General features: G+C 40.9%; 1 protein-coding gene across 1 annotated transcript in view; it reads right to left on the bottom strand.

Moving 5' to 3' along the window:
* Positions 1–5,100: 5,100 nt before the first annotated feature.
* Positions 5,101–24,156, bottom strand: part of cfap46 (cilia and flagella associated protein 46) — a 45,077-nt gene continuing 26,021 nt past the window's right edge. The window contains exons 35-59 of the mRNA XM_084561200.1: positions 23,308–23,457; positions 22,896–23,096; positions 22,693–22,799; positions 21,690–21,872; positions 21,316–21,454; positions 20,183–20,380; positions 18,764–18,952; positions 18,263–18,373; positions 16,938–17,174; positions 16,529–16,702; positions 15,669–15,766; positions 15,260–15,336; positions 14,563–14,729; positions 14,208–14,314; positions 13,638–13,708; positions 13,007–13,165; positions 10,627–10,706; positions 10,109–10,169; positions 9,972–10,004; positions 9,122–9,224; positions 8,876–8,988; positions 6,132–6,213; positions 5,772–5,908; positions 5,545–5,643; positions 5,101–5,282 (exon numbers count right to left, since the gene is read on the bottom strand). Coding sequence (XP_084417326.1) covers positions 5,167–5,282; positions 5,545–5,643; positions 5,772–5,908; positions 6,132–6,213; positions 8,876–8,988; positions 9,122–9,224; positions 9,972–10,004; positions 10,109–10,169; positions 10,627–10,706; positions 13,007–13,165; positions 13,638–13,708; positions 14,208–14,314; positions 14,563–14,729; positions 15,260–15,336; positions 15,669–15,766; positions 16,529–16,702; positions 16,938–17,174; positions 18,263–18,373; positions 18,764–18,952; positions 20,183–20,380; positions 21,316–21,454; positions 21,690–21,872; positions 22,693–22,799; positions 22,896–23,096; positions 23,308–23,457 — 3,192 coding nt within the window. The 3' untranslated portion in view covers positions 5,101–5,166. The remainder of the gene's footprint in view (positions 5,283–5,544; positions 5,644–5,771; positions 5,909–6,131; positions 6,214–8,875; positions 8,989–9,121; positions 9,225–9,971; positions 10,005–10,108; positions 10,170–10,626; positions 10,707–13,006; positions 13,166–13,637; positions 13,709–14,207; positions 14,315–14,562; positions 14,730–15,259; positions 15,337–15,668; positions 15,767–16,528; positions 16,703–16,937; positions 17,175–18,262; positions 18,374–18,763; positions 18,953–20,182; positions 20,381–21,315; positions 21,455–21,689; positions 21,873–22,692; positions 22,800–22,895; positions 23,097–23,307; positions 23,458–24,156) is intronic.

Below are 24,156 nucleotides of genomic sequence, written 5' to 3'. Positions count from 1 at the left end.
GCTGTCCATTCCCCCGCTTTTTCCTCATCCTTTCGGGTCTGCCACCTTCTCTGTCGGGCGCCAGATGATGATGATGGTCGCGTCCACCTCTTGGTCCCTGGCCCCAGATGTGAGCCGGTTGCGTCTTACAGCAGCAGAAGTCTCGGTTCGGTACAATGGTGAAAAAATGCAACAAAAACTCAAACATTTAGAAGATAATTTTTTTTTTCCATTTATTTTGAACAGACACCAATTGACTGAAAATAAATAAATAAATAAATAAAAACCACCTCCGGTTATAAAAATAAAAAATAGAGTAAAACATAAAACAAATGCATTAGGAGGGTTCTCTTACCATTCATTCACTTTGTTCATACAGAGGAAAAGAAAAAGCACAGTTTCTTGTAGGGATAAACTGAGGTAGTCAGGTAGCAACTGGCAACTTTGGTAACTTCATTATAAGAAACTAACATTTTCAATAGATAGATAAATGGACAACTTTATTGATCCCTTTGGGAGGTTCCCGCAGGGAAATTACATTGTACTGTGTAATACAACATTGTCAAACAGTCTGTAGGCTAATGACGTTAGCTGGCAGCCCTGGATTGAAGTGAGGACTTGATTTTTTCTGTTTATGATCCACGTTATGAGTCTTACCGCAAATTTATTTTACCTAGAATGCTTAAAATGCTCCTGTCTGGTAAGAGATTTGCACACACACTGGCTTGATCATTGTACTGTATTTGTGCAGTTGATGTCGACGCCTCCCTAAATAATACAGATATACTGTGGAATTGCCTACCTTATTTTCTCTTATCTGGGCTGGATAGGTTGCGATTAGTCAGCTATACCTTCATGAAGAATCAAAACACGGCTCACACATGCACACATTGTGAGAGATGGAGCCACTTTGAGAACATCACTGGAGGTTTAACCACTTGGGAGAGGGTTTGACTTGATGCTGGAGCTGAAGGAGAGAGATTATATGACTCGCTGTCACTGGGAATTATTAAAGCGAGGTGTTACTTGTTCTTAGAACACAAGAATACAAAAACGACAGGCTTGTCTTCATAATGATGTATTAATTATTAGTCTTTATTTATAATAAGCTATAAAAAATACCAAACGTTTACAAAAGTCAATCTAATATATAGATTTTACTGATGCTTTATTTGTAACTCAGATTATTGTACAACGAACAGAACATTGTACAACCAAACTGCATGGTCGAATGGAGAGTTACTCCTGATCCGCTCCGACTGACCCGTCACTTCGGGCCAACCTGAACTGGTGCCTAGCATAATTTTTTTTGGACGATAGCAGGGGGAAACCGGAGTACCCGGAGGAAACCCACGCACACTTCATACAGATGACGGTGGGAGGAAACGGTAGTGCCCGGAGGAAACTGAGGACCTTCTTGCTGTGAGGCACCACCTACCTTGTTCCCAACCACTAACTAAACCCTATGTGCAACAAAAGAAACCAAAAAACAGCCTAACTTCGTAAACTAGCAAAAAAACGAGAGGAAACAGTGGCCGAAAGAAAATGGCAGTTCACACCTACTGCCTCGCACAGGTTTTCAACAGAATATTTACAAACTTACAACAAAACAATCAACCAACAAACAACCAACCAACACTATGAAACACACACTCAACAAACAAGATCAGGGTTATAAAATAGCGAAGTGACAAAGGAAACCATCATAAACCCAGAACCCTTAAGAGGTTATGGATTATCTGAGTACGCAAAGCTTATCCAAAACTGTGAAAACTGTGCCCACTGTGATCCAGAGCCACTTATTCGATAAACATTGCTTCACACTACCCATTAATTTGCTGGGTTTCGGATTAAGCAGGTAACTCTTGATAGTATTGATGATTATCTCATCCTCTGCGGGTGAGTCGTTTATTAAGTAAGCCAGCACCAAGTCTTTAGTGCCGAATTTTCGCGCCAGTTCCTTCAAAAGAACTCCTTCCACGTTCTCGAATGTTTCCGTTGAAATGTCAAAGTCGATATGCTTTACCTTGGCCCATATTTTCCGCGATTTGTGCTCCACTAAAGCCTTTAGTTCTGTTTTGTCACACTGACTCGCTCTACCAGTCACATCAACCGTCACATAAATCAGCTTTTCAACTACTGCATGGACAGAAATTTCCTTCATTCTTGGAAAGTCAATCTTGGTTCCCTGATCTTGGCTAGCTGTCGCCACGTTTGTCTCTAAACCGTTCATTGTTCTGACAGAATTAAATGCGCAAACGAATTAAATGTGAATAAATCGTATGATCTGCCGTAGATCCTTCCCGTGTACTCGCCTTTGACGTAAATCTACCTCGAAACGCGAAATGTCTACTACTCGACACGTAGAAATGTCCAGAAGTGATTTGTGTTTGAACGCTTTTACATAAACACTCTTCAAAAGGATTGATGACGTCACAGGTTTGGCTTTGAAGATGTTGCCCAGCAACTGGGTCAACTTAGGCTCCGCCCACTGGCAGCAAGGAAAAGTTGAGACTCAATCGGTTGCTAGGCAACAACTTTAAATACAAACTTGTAATGTTTCAGAGAATGTTTAATTTCTAGGCGGTAAATGACCAGCTGGTGACGGTGAAAAGTGTGCATGTTGATCGGGCTAATATGTGTTAGCGCTGTCGCATCATAGCAAGAAGGTTCCTGGTTTGAACGGGCCTGCCCAATGGACCTTTCTGTGTGAATCATTTCTTCATGTGCCTGTGTGGATTTTCTCCAGCTTCCTCCCACCGTCCAAAGACGCTCATTACGTTAACTGGTGATTCAAAATTGGCTGTAGGTGTGGATGCGAGTAGTTTGACACAGGTCTTCTGTTTCTAACACTCAAAGACGGTTACAAAATAAGGAACGTGGATCCAGGAGCATCACGCTCTGTCCACTGTGATTCAAGTTGAGTTTCTGTGCATTTTTGAGGAGTTTACTTCCACACACGCAGGCAGCTGACGGTTACAGGGTTAAGAGAGATAATCCAAATGCTCATTTAAGACCCCAAACAGCCTGCCGAGCTCTTTCAAAAGCAACAAAATCCATCTACCGCCCCTAAACCTGAATAATTAACATTTTTTCCTTTATCTTACTCGAACATAAAACTGAATGTTATTACACCCAGGTTAGCTGTTCGCCCCTTTACCCCGTCTACATCCTCAGCCAAGCTAACCCGTCGCTGGCAGTCATTTCTTATTCGCTAGTTAAATACTTGTATTGATCTTTTCATCTAACTGTAGGCAAGAAAGTAATTAAGTTTATGTCCCCAAGTTGATCTGCTCCTTTAATTCTACTGAGATCCCTACACCGGTGGCGTACACATTCAGATGTATGGAGGAATTAAGCATCAAAATGGAAATGATGACTTAATATTAATTGGAGCTCAGTACAGTAAATTATAATAAACAGGGCAACATTTAATACTGCGGGCGTGAAGTTGTTACAGTGTCAACCTTCTTCCCTTCCAGGGGTATATTAACCGCTGAGGAAATTAGAGCATTAATATTTGGTGCGCAGCCACGTCTGATAAAGGCTTTCTCTAAATTAAAACGTGTAAACAAAATTGCATGTTAAGCCTCGTTTTCATGAAAGAGGGATTCTGGGTTAAAAGAGAGAGTGGCTTTCATGTTGACTGTTTGGCACAGCATGTTGGAACAATGAGGGCACCCTCACTGTGGGTCAAGATTTGAAATGGTTCAGCTCAGAGTTATTTAATGTGATATGAGGAAAACAGAACAGTAGTTAGTGTCTACTTTTACACAGACAGTAACATGTAGCATGGCATAATAATTTCTGATTGGTTGAAATCATTCTGATATACACCGATCAGGCATAAGATTATGACCACCGACAGGAGAAGTGAATAACATTTAAACCATCTTGTGACAATTCAGTGTTCTGCTGGGAAACTTCTGGACCTGGTATTCATTGGTGTGGATGTTAATTAGACATGTAGCACCCACGTAGGCCAGACCAGTCCCACCCCCACCCCATAGCAATGACACTCCTTGATGGCAGCAGCCATCCCCAGCAAGATGCAGCCTGACACAGACACACACACAAAAACGCTTTAGGAACAACTAAAAAAAAACAAAAAAAAAACATGAAGAACAGCACAAGGTGTTGACCTCGCCTCCAAATTAACTAGATCCCAAACTGATCAAGTGTCTGTGGGATGATCCACAGATGCCCCTCCCTTCAAAAGCCCCCACTTACACCACAGGACACCCTCAGAAGGCCCATGTCCATTCTCTGATGAGTCACAACTGTTTTGGAGGCACAAGGGAGACCTAGACAATATCAGGTCATAATGTTATGCCTGTTCAGTGTATTTTACTAATTCAGTGGATTATTATACCCTTCTTAACATAATCAGATTTAAATTTGGTTGGGATAGGGTCAGTCTGTTCAGGCTGAGCTGGTTACATGAGGCACTTTTGTTCTGAATGGGCTATTATTTCCATTATCAGCTGAATACTAGTATCCATGTAATCATAATCAACCCTGTCCCACAACAGACTAAATCATTAGTAAAAATTATGAGTAATATAATTAACACATATTCAGCAACTTAACCTGAGAAAACAAAACATAAAACAAAGACAAAACAGAACTTAGGTTACAGCTAAAAGATTAAGTTGCACCGCCACCACTACACTTAAAGCTCACCGACTTTTAGCCAATGTTTTCTGGCTCGATAATAAGTGGTTACTTGGTACAAAATAGTTTCTCGCAATCAATTTAAGTCCGGCGGACACTCCAATGAAACACTGGTAATCATGATAACAAATGTCAACAGCACACTCTCAACAATCGATATATTGAGGGTTATCTGCTGGGCAGGAATCCCAGACGTACAGCTTGTCAGCCCATTGTTCAGCATTCATTATTTAATAATACAAGGGACGTTTGGGTCAAATCCATCTCTCCAAGCACCAAGAGCTCAAGATTTCTTTTATAGTATGGAGTCAGGCATGTTGCGTATTGTGTTTCAAGTTTGCTATGTGGAAGCTTAAAATAACCTGAATCCTCAGTGGTGTGTAAGTAAATAATCAATCAATACCTTTAATTAAATGCTTCAGTTTATTTATTTTTTTTATATAGTAATATCTCTGCTTGTAATCATCTTGAACTGTGACCTGTAAGTGGGGAATATTGAGGGTATATAGTATATTATGTGACAACGATGTTAGGAAGTCCATACAGGACGCAGTTGAAGGCTGACGGCGTGAAAGCTGTTTTGTGGTGATCGTCGTCTTCCTTTGAGTCAGTAGTGAGGAGCACTTGATCTGCAGAGAGAAAGTAGTGATGGCATGTGACAGTTGTATTGAATCGTGCTCTCTCTTTATAAATATATACAGTCATTTCAGTTCAGCTGAGTCCCTAATTTCAATGATTCTGCTTGCGGTTTATTTTTTCTCTTTGCAAAGGAACCCAAGCCTCGCACAGAATGATGTATGGGTGTTTGTGATTATGCAAATTGCATGTATTGTAAGTAAACAGAATAGCAAATCGGAGGATGAAAGAGGCCGCGAGCAGGCTATACAGTACCAGCTGATCCTGTGACCTTGTGATATGGTATCTCTGAGCTGGCCTTTTTCCTCAAGGCATAGATGCTTTGGCCAGAGGTCTGTCCGACCCTTAGGATATCTGCAATACATGGTGACACACACACACACACACAGAATTTATTACTGTAACTTTTAATGTTGTCTGCAGGTTTAAAGTAATATATATATATTAATAAATAATAAATATAGAAAATGTCCAAAACCTACTGTTGAGAACAGTGGCCATATTATGTGTGTTCTGTTGAAGGCTGCTCTCCCACTGGTTGAGGACGATACAACCAACACCACACAAACTCAGCAACAGCGGAGTCTGTAAAGGGTTGCCCGGGTCAAACTGCCCTGCACTGAATGAAACAGAAAAGATTGTTAAAGACAGAAAGACGTGAAGCTGTGCCTGTAAACTGCTAGCAACTACCAAGCGAAAGGTGCTGCGGCAAATACTTTAAGTAAGGCCACGAAAATGAATTAAGATGGCAGAAGGAAGACAGAAATGGAGTAGAAATGGAGTAGGAAGGAAGATGGGCGCAAATCTAGTTAGAGCATCATTCAATAAAGCTGTTTTCTCACCTCTTACGTATGTCAAGGTTCGACCGGCGGAGAACACGAGCGTTGCTCTGAACCCGGTCAAAGAGCAGTGCCATGCGGCAATCTGAGAACAATAAACTTCATTGTTAACTGGCAACAGAATAACAAACCAGTATTGTCAATGGTACGGTATATTTTTCTTTATTTTATGCTTCTTTTCTCTGCACTGTCAAGCGTTATGCATCAATTGTATTGTGCTAGAAATAAAGCTGAACTGTCTGTGACCTATACTCGGATATGAGGATAAATGATTGAATTATTACGAAACAGGGCGAGTATTTACTGCTAGTTCTGGTATTAAGCATTGTCCACCATTGTCCTGGAGTCACTAAGGCAGAGGAAACAGACTTTAAGCTTGCTTTGTATAAAAATATATATATATAGATACTTGTGTCTGGTAACAAGTGGATAGTCCTCCAACCAATCAGAGCCATTTTGTTGTAAACAAATTCAACTCCATGGAGCTCAGATGTCATATATCCCTGTTGCCGTTAATCCTCTGGTTTGGGTGGTCTTTATGAGATGATGCACAAACAATTTGATTGGCCATAATCACTTCCAAACGATGCGATTCAAGACCAAATGTCCACTACAAGAGTTTACACCAATCGGGCATGATATTATGACCACCTTCCTAATATTGTCTAGGTCTCCCTTGTGCCTCCAAAACAGTTTTGACTCATCAGAGAATGGACACGGGCCTTCTGAGGGTGTTATGTGGTGTCTGGCAACAGGACTTTATTAGTCTGGGGCATTTGGGTCCTATGGGTTGAGGAGAGGGGCCTCAATGGATCATCCCACAGACACTTGATCAGTTTGGGATCTAGTGAATTTGGAGGCCAGGTCAACAGCTTGTGCTGTTCTTCATGTTTTTTTGTTTTATTTGTTCCTAAAGCATTTTTAGGAACATTGCTATGGGGTGGGGGTGCCTGGTCTGGTCTAGGTGGGTGCTACATGTCTAAGTAACATCCACACCAATGAATGCCAGGTCCAAAAGTTTCTAGCAGAACACTGAACTGTCACAAGATGGTCAATGTTATTTCCTTCTCCACTGTCAGTGGTCATTATGTTATGCATGATCACATATATACACAACATGAGATTTTAGTCATGGCCCATCAGCAGATTAGAAGTTCTAAATGTACTTTACACAACTAGAAGAAACAAATATAGAAATATTCTGGTTGATTTCCTGTACAGTGACAACCATGAGAAGCAAGATGCTGCTCCCTCCTTTTGCATAAATTGTCAAAGCAACGTTAAAGCCACTGTGCTTTGTACCGTAGAGAGTCATATAAGAGCCTTTTATTATTTTTAACACGATAACGATGCACTGATAAAATAACACAATAAAATATGAGTGCAGATGGTGCCGCGTGTTCTGCATGACACCTTTCTTTTTCATCTCCTAATCAAATCCTGACGGCTAATTAAGTGTGGACAATCCGGTGTGTTGTGAAGTAACAGCTGGAATTCAGACCATGGTGTCAGTCACACTATAGTTAGCAGCACTAACGCCAGGCTAGTGGGTGCCACATATGTGTGGCCTGGGGCAACGTGTAAGGCCAAACCTGACATTCGGCCAATGACAAGATGGAAGATAAATCCAACCATCCTTAGACTTCTGAGGCCGCAAAGATGATACCACGGCTGTTTCTGAAATATCTTTTTAAAGGTGCGAAGAGTTGAAAGGCAATTTGGAGGCAGCCTTTTATTTATTTAAAACTATTAAGGGGGGGAACAGGTTTTTGATAATAACTGCAAGGGAGAAGACAAGTTTGGAGACTTCTCGTCCCATAACTGTAAATAAATTAAACTGGCCGGGGAGTTCTTTCAAGACTACTGGTTTATGATTGATCAAAGAAAGCAGTGAAAAAATAGTAAAGCTTGATTTATTTCCCTAGTCACAGACTTTAGGTTGAAATAATTTGGATAATATGTCTAAAAATACCAAATGTTATCTTGTGTGACAATAACACAATATGTAGTAAGTCATTAAAAATATATAAAATATACGAAAGCAAATTCCCAAAAGAAAGAGAAACAGATTTACATGGCAGCTTGAATTACTCTACATTTCTACTGCAAGTTCACATCATCAATGACCCTTGTTAAATTTATTTAACAAGTAAACCAATCAATTTACAGCAGCCTTTTTGAGGAGCACGATCCGCTGCTAAAATTCAGAATCATTAATCCTCATTATTTTTACAGGCACTCAGTGATGTTATGGAAATGTATTGGGAAGTATTCGATAGTAAAACCTCATTGATTTCCGACTTCAGAAGCGGGGCTATTTCTATATATATCCACTCGGGGAATGAAAGATTGATGAGTTTAAAAAGATTAAGCCTACTGCTCCATTTACTGCTTACATAATCCGCATAACAGCTCTGCTGCAAATTTCAATCATTCATCCATTACAGTATTTTGCCACCAATTTCCTAAACTAATTTACCATTTAAAATGCTTTAGAGTACTCAAGATGTAGTGTGGTTTCATAAAATCTAGCACAGTACATAAGTGAGGACATCAAGTGCTCTAGACATGATGACTTATTTGGCTATTTAGTTGCTCTTCTGAACCTTAGAAAGTTTACACTCATTTAATTTCAATACACAGCACTATTCATGTGGAAAATGCTGAGTCTATTGTCTTTTCACGTAATTAACATGCAGTTCATTCAGTTGGTGCTACAGTCCCTAGAGGAAAAATGTGTACAGTACCAGACAGATTGAGGGCTGCCAGTTTGGCAGGTGGTATGTTTGCCATGAAGCGCTCCATCCCCAGGTAAATAAAAGCACCGCACTGGCACAGCACCTGCTCCACCTCAGACAGACTTGACAGATACGAGGATGTGTTAAAAGGGGTGAATTGATTGTCGTGATATGTAGGCTGCCCGAATGCAAAGTGCAGAAGCCATGAAAGGAAACGCCGCATTGTGTCGACATAATCTACTTTAAGGTTCAAACCTGGGAGTTTGTTTGCTGCCCATGAAGCCATCCCACAAATGGGTGCCATGCCGGCTGTGGGTTTCCAAAATCTCATTCATCCTCTTGCTCAGACTGGTCCCTCCTGTGGCGTGAAGACAGCATATGAGTATAAACCCTTGTATCTAGATTCATAAAAGGCGCTGAAAGATTTTTTTTGTTTAAATAAGCATTGAGAAAAGGACATATGTAGAGCAGCAGCTAGTTCTACATATGTCCTTTTCTCAATGCCTTTCTTGATGCCTTAAAGCCTGAATGCTTGGCTGTAATATGGTAAAGAGATCATTAATCACTGCAGGACTCGGTCTCTTGAGCCTTAAAACTTTCAACATATTCCTCTGGCAGTTCGCCTCGCCCATACAGAACATAAGATAAGAGCAGTTAGAACTATAATGTCACTGAGCATAGAAAAGAGAATTGGATTTGCCATGATCTGGTAATATTTCCACACACATATACACCGATGAGGCATAACATTATGACCACCTGCATAATATTGTGTAGGTCTCACTTGTGCCTCCAAAACAGTTGTGACTCATCAGAGAATAGACATGGGCCTTCAGAGGGTGTCCTGTGGTGTCAGGATGTTGTTAGTGGGAGGTTTTGGGTCCTATGGGTTTAGGGGAGGGGCCTCGGGGTGCTACATGTCTAAGTAACATCCACACCAATGAATGCCAGGTCCAAAAGTTTCCCAGCAGAGCATTCAATTGTCACAAGATCTTCTTCCGTCAGTGGTCACAATGTATTGGCTGATCGGTGTATATTAGGTACATACTTAACCATACTCTCTGCAGAAAAATATAATTGGTGTAAGTAAGTTCAGTTTACTCACCGAAATGGCCTTCATTGTAAGGGTCGACAATGTCTTTAAAGACAAGTTTAGAATAATAACAGTGAAACTGAGAATCCCAAATGAAAACATCCACTGCATACTTTTAAATTTTGACAGGACGTCCTCAAAAAAGATACATCTGAAGTTACGCCTGTCCACTGGGAAGGTGTTAGAAGGCAGCGCATGATTGGCAGGTATCTGGGTAAACGATATTAAACAGTTTTAGTTATTACAGCATAAAAGCGAGCACAGCTACGAACATTAAGCACACAAAGTAGAAGTAAATTAATAATATATAGCATATGATTTAAACACACATATTGTCGCACATAAAGCGCACATAAATCTGCATAATATACCAGTTACAAGAGAGAATTTGCTGGCGGATTTAAGGCAGAGGAGACAGAGCAAAAGAAATCGAAGCACAAACGGAGGGTTTGGTGGAAAATAACAGAAGTGGTGCATGACGGAGGATAAATGATCCGACGCTAGAAATAGACTCTTTTATGAAAACACATTATGTAATTGATTGAAAAAGCACACTTAAAAGAGAGGCGGGAGGAACTTAAATAATTGCCAGTGCTGACAGCAGGTAAAAGTGAAAGTAATGTTGCTGTCTCTATCTGGCAGACCCAGATTAATTTACTGAACTCACAGCTTTGATGGCTTGGCTTTGATCTGCCTTCCCCTTAGTTCCTTTGCCACCTTTGGTCTCCTTTTTGTTGTCACTTTCAACTGCCACAAACAGGAAGCAGAATTAATACGTACACTTGTCTGCGGAGTAGATTACACAGCTTTGGGACTGGTAAATGAAAAAATAAATAAATAAATAAACGTTCTCGGTATCTGCAAAGTCGATGACATTTATTGAAAGTTTCCTCCTGGCTGCAATACCCGTCACCCTCTGCAAATGAAAGCACTGACTATTGATTAACAATCAATTCTACATTTAATCACCACATTCACTGGATTGAAAGTGGGTTTAGCACAGACAGAATTACGTAAGAAATTAGAAAAGTTTCGTTTTTTTCAAGGATGTTTTTGCTCAGTTTAAAAATGGTGAACTCTGTTAACGACTTTAAATTCATTGCACATTGATTACGCAGTATTCCTCACGCTCCATCTCCATACTTTAACGTACCTGCAAATCGGGAAAGCAAAAATACCAGTGTTTTCTGATACTACTTGTAATTGGCAGTGACCCAAAACAACAAACGAAGATCAGAAATTCCCCAGTTTCTTCAAATATGTGTAGTTTGAAATAAAGTTAACGTGTCTACTCAGTTTTCGGCTACACAACCTTCATGTCTATTGTCGGTCTCCACTTCTACAATAGATTTTCAAGGATTTTCACTGTTCATTTTACAAATTTAAAACTTTCTGGTATTAAAAAATTCCAGTTGAAGTTACTCTGTATTAAAGTGCCATTTCATAGAAAGTCCAACTTGACACCATAAAGCCTTAATTCCCATGTTATGTCACATCAATCATTGCACTCTCAGAAAGACCAGACGTTTATACAAAAGCAAGCAGGTGATCTTTTTATAGTTTGTGCTAATTTGTCCTGTGTATACTTCATGCAAAGCGCTACACAGAATAACAAATAGCCCTTTCAAAAAGTGTTTCGGGCACTATATCTTCTTGACACAATGGTAAACTGTAGATGTCAAAATTATGCTAATGAGGGTCCAGAAATAAATCTTTTTTTATTTTTTTGAGGTCTCATCATCACCCATGTATTTGAGCCAGACATCAGATGTATAAAGAAAAGTCTGTTCTTGTTTCTGCGGCATGTCATATATTAGTGTCATGTAACACACACACATGTGTAGCGTAACAGTAACCTTTTAGCATTGTCTTAAGTGATGCAAATGATTCAACCTTTAAAAAGGTAGAGACGTCTGCAGGATCAGATTCAGTGCTCTTTCCACCCCCTTTCTTCTCTTTCCAAAGTATTAATGCGCACTATACCCCCGAGGATTGTAACATCATTGCCAAAAACAACTCGACTTTTTTTTCCTTCACTCATAGCGGACCTCCAAATAAACCCTCTAATAAAGAAAGGGGAACAGGGTGATGTGGCCCATCTGTAATATTCTGTTTTGTTTTTTTTTAACAAATGCTGTGAATTAAGCTTGCGTGCCTTGCATCTACCTCTGGACAATCAAACTCGTGGTCCTGATTCTAAATTGTTCCAGCAGGCACATTGGAATAGTCACAGTCAGTGGACACCCAGTTTAGAAAAGCAGGTTGTGGTGTTCACAGATGTCTGCATGAAGCTGTGCATGCCAGCAGGATGTGGAATGACCTTTCTCTCCTGAACAAATTCCGCTCCTATGAATGGCTTTCCTGCAGTCTAAATCGCTGATGTCAAGATGCTTTTGCAAATGCAAGACATTATTTACTGTAATATGAGGATTTATGTGAAGCAAAACTTCCATCGTATATTAAACCCAACTCTCTATATGACAAAACAAACACGCTGCGTTTTCTTATTCTCCCATCCTACAGTGTATTAGACTCTGGGGTGGAATTGGAATTTTTGCTCTAGCACAGGTCTGAGGACTTCTTTCATACTAAGTCATATCTTGTTTTGTGACAGACTTCTCATGCGACATACAGACTGCATCACTGGAGAAACTGGGGAGGCCCAGCTACTGAGAACCCGATTGTCACTCAGTCAAGTTCATTTACACTTCCATATTACACCTGTGCTATAGAGAAGTTGAAGAGTAGATCTACTGTAAATGTCACCATAAAGCCAAACCTGCATTTAAAAAGATATTTCTTCACACTCACAGATAACCAACATCTACAACCACAGTCCTTTCCTCGTATATATTACATATATGTGAAGCTCTAGCATAAACGTATTAAAATCAAATTTGAATTTAAAGTTTAATGGACTGCATTCTACTACTACTACTAATCCTTTACATTAGCTATCTACTGGTCTTCAACTTGTAGGTTTCGTGGAATGCTTGGGGAATCTCTTTGTAGATGTATTTGTGCAAACATACTTGTGTCTTTAGTACCTTTCTGTGGTTCTTCTCTATTGAGGCGACTGTGGAAAAGCTGCAAGGAGAAGTCCCGTGACACGGAACTCAAGCCCTCCTCTTCCAGGATGGACAAGGACTCCAATGGCAACTCCAGTAACTTCCTGTCCGCCAGTACCACCACGTATTCCCCTGGTTCTGGTGGAAATTTAACTGTTTATACCACACACATAAACATTCAATGATTTTCACAAGTGCTATCTGTTTTATGAAAGTGTAAACCCTTGAAACATGAAACGAACTATTGCTCTACTTAATAAGTCCATAATTTTTATGACCGTTCCAACAAAGTGGACTGTGAATCCTTTCAAATAGAGTTTAATTGCATTGCACTCCATGCTCCGTCTGCAAGCTCTCGGTTATCGTATCATGTGAGACATAGTGTATCACATTAAACTGAATGTGCAGCAACAACATTGGCCTGAGGGGGATGAGAGCTGTAGCCTATTTGAAAAGAAACTCACGGATGGGCTGCCAGCTCCAAGAACACACGCGAATCACAGAAGACATCGCAATAGTGGTTCATATGATACATTGTAAAGATAACCACAGTTCCCTTAGGGTGTCAAGAGATGCAAGTAAGCCCACACCCAAGAGACTCTACCTTTACCTGAGCTCCCTTTCTCTTCTTTATCTTTGCTTTTGGTCAGTTCAGGGACTGGCAGCGATGCGGTCCGTGGCCTGATGGTTGGAGATAAGAACAGGTGAAGATCAGAAGGACTACAGTATTTTGTGTCTGAAAGGGGCACATAATAGGGGACACATCAACAGCACAGTGCATTGAGCTGAAGAAAATACTGACATGATCTGCGGCTATTGCTTTGTGCAAGATGACTTTTGCACAAGTACAAACCGGGGCATCGAACGTTATCAACCACCCCAGTAAAAAATATGCTGTATAACACTGGCTTTCAACCATTTAGGTCTGTGAGTTAGGAAACAGGCCAGATTCTGGAACTGGAAAACCTGCAACATTTGATAAGGGTATATACAGTAGACTCACAGACACGGGAACTGTACATTATTCAAACCACACACTCCACTACGATGCAGAAGTTGATGAGTAACTGTAGACTTCTAAACATCATAAATCCTGACTTCAAATAGGCAATGTTTCTAAATGAAATTTGTCAAGCCTTTGTCGTGGACAAAATGGAGAATCTGATGACATATAGTTCACCTTAAGCAAGAGAAGTTAAACTGTGAGAGAAGGGGATTCAAATAGTCTTCCATTCTTTGTACAATTTCACTGAAGCGAGATGCTAGATTTTCCTCTCCTGCCGTTTTCTGTGTATGACAAGAAAGAAAGAAAGCAAAGGGAGTTTCAGTAGCTGTTTTTCAATATTCATTACACACATTTCTTTCAGCTGCTTGAATGTAAAAAGCAGACGTCCCAGGTCCCCCAGGTCAGCGAGAAGAGACTTCAGATGGTAATAATTGCAGTGGAGGGAGCTTATTTATGAGGCTGGCAGTGGGTAGTGTTGACAGAGTAAAAGATAAGCAGAGGTCTCAATAAGACAGACGTGGAAAAAAACCTGATGCTTCACAGAGGCCTCCATCCTGCCCTCAACACTGTGCCAGGAGTCTTCCTTGAGGAGGGAACGTCTAGTCTCTTGGCCAAAGGCCCGAGTCTGCTCCTTCAGCGCTAGGAGAGCCTGCGGGCAGACTGAAACCTTGGCCACCCGAGAGCATGTCAGGGCACCTGCAACAACAGAACCGACACACAATCGTACATGAATGCTCGCGCACACATGCAGGCTTCGTAATTGGTCCCCGTGAGCACATCCGACACGTCCTCCCCATGCTCCCGTTCTAAGATCTCCCTCTGTCTTCATCTTTCTTTCTTCAGTTTTCTGTTTAATGAATTTGTTCTCATTCTCAGTCAATGAACCTAGGCGCCAATATATTCCCTTTTCCTCTACTCTTACGACTGATTATGTCAGACTAGCCGCAGCACGGGTCATGTGAATAGGTAATGCTTTATGCTAATACCCTGTGACGACTTATGAAAGCTGGGGTTTCATGCCAGGCCAGTAGGTCAAAGGGAGAGGCATGTGATGTTTTCCTCCCCTTCTTGCCTTCATTAAATCAGAACTTTTAATTTCTCTCACAGATAAATGTTACATGGGAATACAAAATTCCTCCCTTAAATTAAATAAATGTTATGTTTTAAATAGCCTCCATCCTGCGTATAAGTAGGAGGTCAATTTAACGTATGTTTAAGTATTGAACCTGTAACTTGCGTAGTCTTTCCTTTTTGATTTTCTGGAGCTTTGGTTGTCTCATAGAAGGCCCCGTAAAGCTCTGACCTAAAAACAAAGCAAAAAAAATTGGTTTAGCGTTCAACTGCATTGTTTATTCAATGCATTAAATTCATTTAAGGCAACAGAAATGCCCCCCATCTCCATTCACAAGCACTGATGCAGTATCAGCTGTGTGGTGGCAGCTGCATCACGCAGCAGGCTCCTTCTTCTCCAGACGTGACTGCAGCTGAAACCTAATGTGACTTGTGTGACCTGCATTCATTTACTCTTGTACCCTGATACTGTGAGAGCCAGATAAAGCGTAGAATTTACAGCACAGCACAGCAAAGCTTGGGGAAACGGGGAGAGAAAACGATCAAGGACAAAAAAGAAATTACCCATCTTGAGAGTGCTGAAGGAGCAAGATCTTCAGGTTGGATGGGGTTTCTGCAAGGATGCCTAGGTGGTTGGGATTGATGGTCAGGTGGCTGAAGGCCTGCAAATCAGAAAGCAATTTCGAGATAACAAATCTGGCAATATACAGTACATGCTACACACTGATAGTAGTTAACTCTTTATGTGAATAAAACAATTTTTGAAAGCACAAAGTTTAAATCTTTTCTATATGTTTGATTTTAGAATATGACAGTGTTCTTTGAAAGACATACTAAGAGGACCTGAGGCATAATTCTTAATGTTTCAATTGTAATGCATTAAATGGTGTACTATTGATTGCATTAAAATGATTAAAAAAGTCATTATTTGTCAGAAAATGTTACAATTAAACTGAAACACACTTAAAATAAATAATTCATCAGCTTATCTTAAGTTTAGCTAAGGACTCTATAATATTAGAAGTAATCAATTGCGCTATCAAGATAAATTATAATTAGCAAATATTTATTTTTGTTTTATTGCTAATATTAACATGATAACATTTCAAAATACATATGTGCTTTATATACAGCAGCCTTCATGTAACTTCTCAAAGTATTATGTCCAGAGAACTGAAGATTGTACCAAGATATTCCACTACCAGGCTGCCAAACACAGTAGTGTGACATATTTAAGTCCAAATATGTTTGCAGCACCACTGCTCTGTGTGATTTTGGAATTTTATAGTACACTTGGAGCAAAGGCCATAACAGAGCAAAGACCATAACAGCCAACCAATACCATTCCTTATATCAAGGGAAATTACAGAGCTGGGTGTGACAGCATCCATATATATCATATATGGTGTTTGATGACCCGGCACCTTGCAGAAGTTGTTGAGGTAGTCCTCCACTCCCGTCAGCATGCTGCTGGGCCTCTCCTCCTGAGAGACGAGCAGATTCCTGCGGGTGCTGAGCAGCGCCGAGAGCTGGGACACACCAGTGTCAGAACAGGCACAACTTAGGACCTCAGCCATAACAGAAACTGTGCAGCAGCTCTGGGAATGATGCAGAAGATGGATGGAAGAGTTGTTGGTAAAAGCAGGAACAATAGTAGTTAATGATATCTTGAAGTATACTGTAAGTAAACAAAGATGTGAGCACAGATGCAAGTGGCTATGTGGTGCACACGCATTCTACAGACACCGCATACTCATGATGATGCCTGTGGAATGCCTGAATACTCTGGCCTTGTAGGAAAGACTGCACATGTGACCTGATTCAGTGCTGTACCTGATACAGGGCAAGATATTGACCTGCCACTGCAGGGTCAGACTGGCCGTGGCACTCCAACATGTTTAGCGAGGCCTCAGCCAGGATGGAGGGGTTCAGGCTGTGTTGGAGACACAGGCCAACAGCTTCTGCCAGTGCTTTGCTGGCCTGTGACAACAGCTGCTGGACTTTAGACTTCCTCTGCTGAACAGAAATGACACAAACAGACACACACACAACCATGTAGGCGGATAAATATTACCATGGATTATAAAACATCCCCAAATTAAAATGACAACAACGCATGTGTCTGCTTCAGGAGACGACATGAGATTTAAAACGTATCAACATCAAGGCTGCAAATATACTTGACCATGTCTCTATTTTGAGAAAGTTTACATTTTAAAGTTTTCTAGTTGAAAACAGTAATTACATGTTTAAATGTGCACTGAAACAAAACTACTGCAGCCTGTATTGGCTTCAACTGAGTTGTAGAATGAATTTGATCTCGGATCACTTACTTAAGAATTGCATTTGGAGGGGACCAGTGTGGACAAAGTATGCCAATGTTATTGACTACAGTGATTGTTCCCTTTAAGTCTGATTTAGGGAACGCTATTTCTTCACTGTTGTGACCTCAGAAACAGACCTGGACATCATGTAATCAGTGAAATCAGTGCTGAAACTTTCTTCTTCTTCTTCTGTGCATACAAGAGGGTAGGAGAGAGTTTCGAGATCTTTAAACGCTTTGAACTATGGCATTACTGTGATGCATAGATCTGTTTCAATTAAATAAATGTTAAAACAACTGTAACTTCCACTAGCAGCAGTGTCAATTACAGCCATGTCTTACTGAGAGCTTGGTTTACACGTGTACAGATGATATTCCAAATAGTTTGGTTCTATGCTATTTACTTGACAGTCATTTTCTTTGGCAACAATCTTTTAATGTTCCCCCGCTGACAAAGGCACAACAGAAGGACTGATGAAAGCCGTCTGTGGAGCCGATTATCTCATTCTGAGCAAATTGAAATGGCACCTAGATAATACAGTTTCGTATCATTATGGTTAATCTCAACGTGCCGGCGTCCGTGTCAAAATTCAATCTCGTATTACTTAATATTCCAAAATATTGCCACATAAATACTGCATCGGCCCCATTTCATTCTGCACAGAGTTTGAAGTCGACAGCTGATCTCTCTGTGCTCACTTTCAATATGAGAACTATGCAGAATGCCCCAAGATTTCCCTCTGAGGGATTTAAGATGTGAGGAGAACAACGGCATAAAGGCCTCAGATTAGAGACAAGTCAGGAATGATGGGGTCACTTGTCAGGAGGTATGTACCTCAGCACTTTTGGCAGAGGTCATCCGCGGCTCTTTTCGGCTTGATTCACCGTCTTTCTCAGAATATCCATCCTCCGTGAAAACAGCTTCAGGGTCAGACCAGGCTTCCTTCTGCACAAAGTTATTTCAAGATCACAGAACAATGATCGTGATTAGAATAAAATCCCTCCATGATCATAAACCATGAAGACCTAAGCTTTTCTGTCTTAAGTTATGTAACCGTACATCCATCTCTCTAATCACTATGAACTTGTAACCCTGTGTTCCAACTTTCTCCAGGTCGTTTGCTCACCGGTGCATCTATGTGTGTAGGTGGGTCTTTCCCCAAAAGGCCTGCTTGTTCCTAAAGATTTCTATGAACTTCTTCCAGTAATTAACTGATTCCATGACTTCTGTAATTACTTTCTGCTGTATTTAGAGGTCACAACGCTTTTGAAATCTAACAGGTTTCTATAGCTCATAGGTTTGCCCCCTCTCAGAGCATTACTCTGTGTTATCTACCTGCTTATGTCTGTTCCAGAGAGCACACTGATAAATGGGCTCCTCCAGAACAGCTACAAGTCTCAGGTACTTTCCCATTAGGCTCATGCAGCGAGCTCTGGTCTCCGTGTTGTCCAGCGAGTGAGCGCTGACTGCATCCAGCTGGCTGAGAGCCATCTGCCCCAAGGTTCTGCCCACACTCAGCCATTCCTGGACAAGACACACGGAAATTAAGGTCAAATGAGGAGCTGGATCGCAAGCAAAGTACTTACTTGAACCAACATCTGACAAATAACTATTTACATACACAAACTTTCCTAAATTTGATTAGATTAACTCATCAATGTTCAGGCCTTTGCTGAAGAGAAAATCACTTTAGAAGCAAATGCTAAACCGGGATTAACCTATTTCGGCCGGGATCTTATTTTTCTCTCGGAAAAGCTGTTACAAAACTTTTTCAAAAGAAGAATGATTGCCGTCTGTGAAGAAAACATGAGGCACTGTAGTTATAGATTTTATCACAACATAAAGTGACTCCTGACCTATGAAAAAAGAGTGAAGACAAAGACAATGACGGAAAGAAAAGACAGAAGACCTGGAATGGAAATATACAAAAAGTATTGTATAAGACCAGTGGAAAGACTGCTGGACTTATCATGCCCACAGCTCTGTAAGCCCTTCTTAGCCGCCTAACATAAATGATCAATGTTAAATAAGCAATTTCCAATTTGGAAGTCTAGCTGATGCAATCCTAACATCTTATTGGGCTTTCCAAACACGTGTTGAAACTCATTACTCCCCGTTATTTAGCTAGCCAATGAACCCTGACAACTCTTCAAATTGTTTATGCACACAAATCACTATAACTATGTCTCCTAAACCCAGGGATAACACTTCACTTGCTGGTGATCCACAGGAGACTTGCCCTCAACAGTATTCACAGATAACGGCTACAGAGTGCAAAACTGTCTGTTCTCTCTTTGCATGTTAGCACCCTCAAGTGGCAATGATACACACTTGTCTGGCATACATAGCGCTGTGTAATATTATTGTTGTGGGTTTGTCCTAAAACCTGTCTGACATCTTAGATTTGTACAGGCAAACAGGGAAAATGGGAGTTAGGGTATATACTGTAAGATGCACAGCTTGCACACTAATAGATTCCTATTGCAGGTGTATATGTGCTGCACTCCACTGGATATGTTCAGTTTAATGTAGAAACTGGGCAACACCTACTACAGCTACTACAGCAGTCTCCTTAAATCATTGTGAAGTGAAGCATAAACTCATGGTCTATTTATAAGATAGATGCAACTTGTTTATTGGCATTACATATAAATATTAATTGCTGTTAATGCAAAGCCTGCAGTAAAACATGACTATACCAAGTTGTGTTTGCATGTTTTTAAACAGGTTTTAAGTTTTTGTCCGCCACCTAACCTGTTCTGTAGAGTTGGGCTCGGGCGTGCAGCGTGTAAACTCCTCCAGCGCTATTTCGGCAGAGGTCTTTGTCTGCCGTGCTAGAGCTTGGCGCGTCTCCTTCGCACAGTGCTCCTCCAGCATGGCCACACACAGTTCTGCCAGGGCCAGTCGCAGGGAAAGCAGCCTCCGCACGGCTGCCAGTGACAGTCCATAATTCTGGCAAGGGTAAAAGCCCCCAAGAAAAAACAAGATGGGTTGACCCAGCTCATTAAGATGAATAAACAAACACGACGACAGTGATTTCAGCTGCAGTTTTTTGTATCGGTGCCGGCTGGATGTCAGACTATGTACTCTGCTGGGCAGCAGCACCATCTGCTGAAAGCACAGTGCTACAAGCTGGCCCCCAGCCTCCAAACACCCAGAGAAGATTTAATCAAAAACTCAATTGGACAAGGATTTGCAGCAGGTGTGAGGTTTGTTCAATCAATCTTTCTTTCATGATTCTATCAACATGTAATTCAAAGCTGCAGCCAGTGTTGTGCCAGTCCATCCCTGCCACTGAGGCCGCCAGATAACCTAATCCGTGTGTAAAGTGACTGAATAAAATGATGATTCTGATCTGATGTCGTTGTTGTAACAGTAATAGATGCTTTATCTCTTTGTGTCAGAGCATTGTTAAACACACACACATAATATAATTAAGCCAAGACAGTGATAATATGGCAGTGTCACACAAACAGCAGATGAATGATTCTACCTATTTGACTTGTTAGTTTAAAAGGGAAACGGCACAAACTAAGGCTTCAATAAAATCAGTCCTCAGTCATGACTGAAAAACATGCTCAGCGACTTCTCTAAATAGAATCAAAAATTTTGCCATCTGCATCTATCCTTAATCTGCCAACAATCTCAGTGCTTGGCTGCAACAACCAAGCAAATGTACTTCCACAGCTGTTCAGCCACACTGTCTGCTGATCAGTATCCTCAAAAACAAAAGTTAGCAGATGGTTAGTGACTGGTTAAAAGTGCAGCCAAATCTGCATAATTACAGATTACAGATTACAGAACATGTGAGAGATGAAAGGACCGTTTTTAATAAGACATTAGAATGAAAGAAGGACTTTCAAGGAACATGCTTTAACTTTATTTACCTTCTCCTGTGGGGGGAGCAGACTCTGAGCATTTAACACCACGTGTTCCTGCAATGTGACAGCTAGCTGCATCTGGGAGAGGCCATCAAGCAGGAAGCGCTGTTTCTCCTCTCGGTCAGTAATATGGCTCGCTAGGATTCTGCAGATTGATAACAGTAAGGGGAACACATAGTGTGGCTGTGTAAGGCAGCAAAGGAGCCTAACGGAAAAACAGTATCTGAGAACATGTTATAGCCGAGTCTGGTGTAGGTGTTACTACACTTCTGTGTTAATTTTCAGAATTTCAGAAATGTAACTGTCATCAACAGAAAACACAATTCATCAGAGGTCCGTTACATTCAACTCAGGTCTGGCCTAACTGCTGACTGACTAACCTTAGACCACGTGCGCACTCTCTATGTGCCTCAGCCGCCTGTTTCCAGGAGCCGAATTTAGCGAAAGCACTGGCACACTCTGTGAGTTTATCACAAGCAGCCATTAGCCTCTCCAAAGCCTCGGTGCTGAGCTTTTCTCCAGGTTCACCACCACCAACAGCACGTATGCATTCTGAAGCACCTCTGAAACACAGCACAACACGCAACATTAGATCAAGACTGCATAAATCACATGAGTGTAGTCACTCCTTATTACAGTTTAACTGGATAAACTTTTTAAATATGACATTTAACAGATAGTTGGAGCTGATTACACTCAGTGTACATCGCATACAGTAAGCGGAGCAGATGTTATATCTACATGAAAAGTACTTGTTAACGTTTTAGCCCTGTCAGAAACAAATGAGTCATCTTGACATACTGTAAGTAATATTACAAAATAAGCAAGAGACCATCTTGCGACCAGCTGCGACACCAACAAGTGCCTGGCCCACATTCAGCCTCAGATTCAGTTTTCATTTTGATCTCAGCTACACGTTTTGCGAATGCATCCTGCACAGTTACGACACTACTGTGATGCTATCAGCACAATATTGTCGCAGGAAGACACATAAAAACCACCACATCGGTTTAATCACCCATGCCATTAAGACATTAATACCAGCAACAGCATTTGAGTTTTACATTTTGCATTTGTTTGCTTTCAGACATTTCAATACACGGTACCCACTGAGTAATATCCAGTTATATGCAGTTTTGACCTCCTCACTAACCTATTGAGGTTTGAGAACATCAATAATGTAATCTGTTTTGGGCTGTTTTTGTGGTGTAATCTAAAACTAGTGTAAAACATTTACTGAAGATGAGTTTGTTCTTTTCATTTACAGAAACTTTACAGCTGTATGAATGAAAAAAATCACACACAACAGAACCTAAATGTAAAAAACAGGGTCACAAAAAGCTTAAAAACCAAACACTTTGACAAGACAAAGTCTGTCCTTACCTCTTCTCTAATGAGGTGATGAAGAAAGTGAGCTCTGGGACTCGATTTACCCGCTGCTCCAGAACCACTTTCAGAGCCCCACACCCTTGTTTTATAATCTGATCAACCTGTAAAAGAAAGGAGAACATGATGGGGGGAATACATCTACTATAAACACATTGCACTGTACAACGTTGCTAGAAGCTGGCAAATGTATACCATACCTTGGTTTGAGAATCTTTGTCTCTCTGGCCTACAACAGCTGTGACTCTGGTAAGGGTGAGCTGGTACCAGAACTCCTCATCACCACCCAGGGTTTGGGCTTTGTCCAGCAGGATCAGAGCCTGAGCATGGTTCTGCTCCTTACAAGCCAGAGTGGCCAGACTGAGCAAACTTCTCGCTACTGCATTCTGATCTCCAAGCTCCTAAACAGAGAAAATCTGTTATAATTGAGCATATTAACAGTAAATCTTCAGGGTCAACAGTAAACTGTAGTCTGCAATTTTCTTTCATACAGCTACAGAAAATATTGTGCAGGTGTAAAAAGTGATGGGCTAGCACTTGTGAAACAATTATTTGCTCTTTTATTTTTTTAATACAGCGGCCCCCCTGTGATTTTCTTTTCTTCCGACTCACCGTAGCAACTAAATGTGCCTCTGCCACGAGCTGCCTGGCTGACTGATAGAGCCCCACGCTGAGACAAACCTCTGCTTTGTCCAGCCAAATGTCCTGGGCACACACGTCAACACTCTGTCGCCAAGATGCATTTTCAATTATCTCTGCTTGCTGAAAAGTCACCAAGATGAAAGACAATTAACTTTTTATGATTCATATGTCTTTCAGATCTGCTGGATACACACAAGAGTTAATAAATGCACATCCGAGAGAAAGAGCATACAGTTAAGACACGATTTTAGCTATTTTAACAGCTATCATTTGCCAGTCCATCACAGGTTACACAGAGAGACAGACAACCACACTCACACCTACGGCCAATTTAGAATCCAACCAATCAACGAGCACCCAGAACCCTTCTTTCTGTGAGGCATCAGTGCTAACCACCACACCACTGTGTCGCCCTTAATAACAGTTAAAATAGCCAAAATTGTTCCAGTGGACCTAACTCCACATGACTGTAAGAATAATTGCCCTCCTCGGATAATATATTGTTAAAGTTTATGGGCTTTGTAGCTTTCAATATGACATTCACCCCATTAACAGGCAAAAGTTATGGAGAAAGGCAGAAGGAGAGAAAAGTGACAGCCATTTATAATTATCATAAAAAAAATCACCATCTTCATCCAGCATGATTGACTTCTAAGTTAACACGCATCACAGGTTTATGAGACAAGTAATTTGACTGTCATGAGGCTCATATATTATCTGCCATAAGTCAGAGCTACATTATAAAAGTACTAATTACAGCACAAAGTAGATTTCTTTCCCCAGTGTAACTCAGTTGGGGGTGCTTGCCAATGATCCTCA

Source organism: Chelon labrosus (genome assembly GCF_963514085.1).
Source record: "Chelon labrosus genome assembly, chromosome: 15".
Classification (NCBI taxonomy): Eukaryota; Metazoa; Chordata; class Actinopteri; order Mugiliformes; family Mugilidae; genus Chelon; species Chelon labrosus.
Note: the sequence above shows the minus strand (reverse complement) of the source record. Positions and strands in the feature narration are given on the sequence as shown.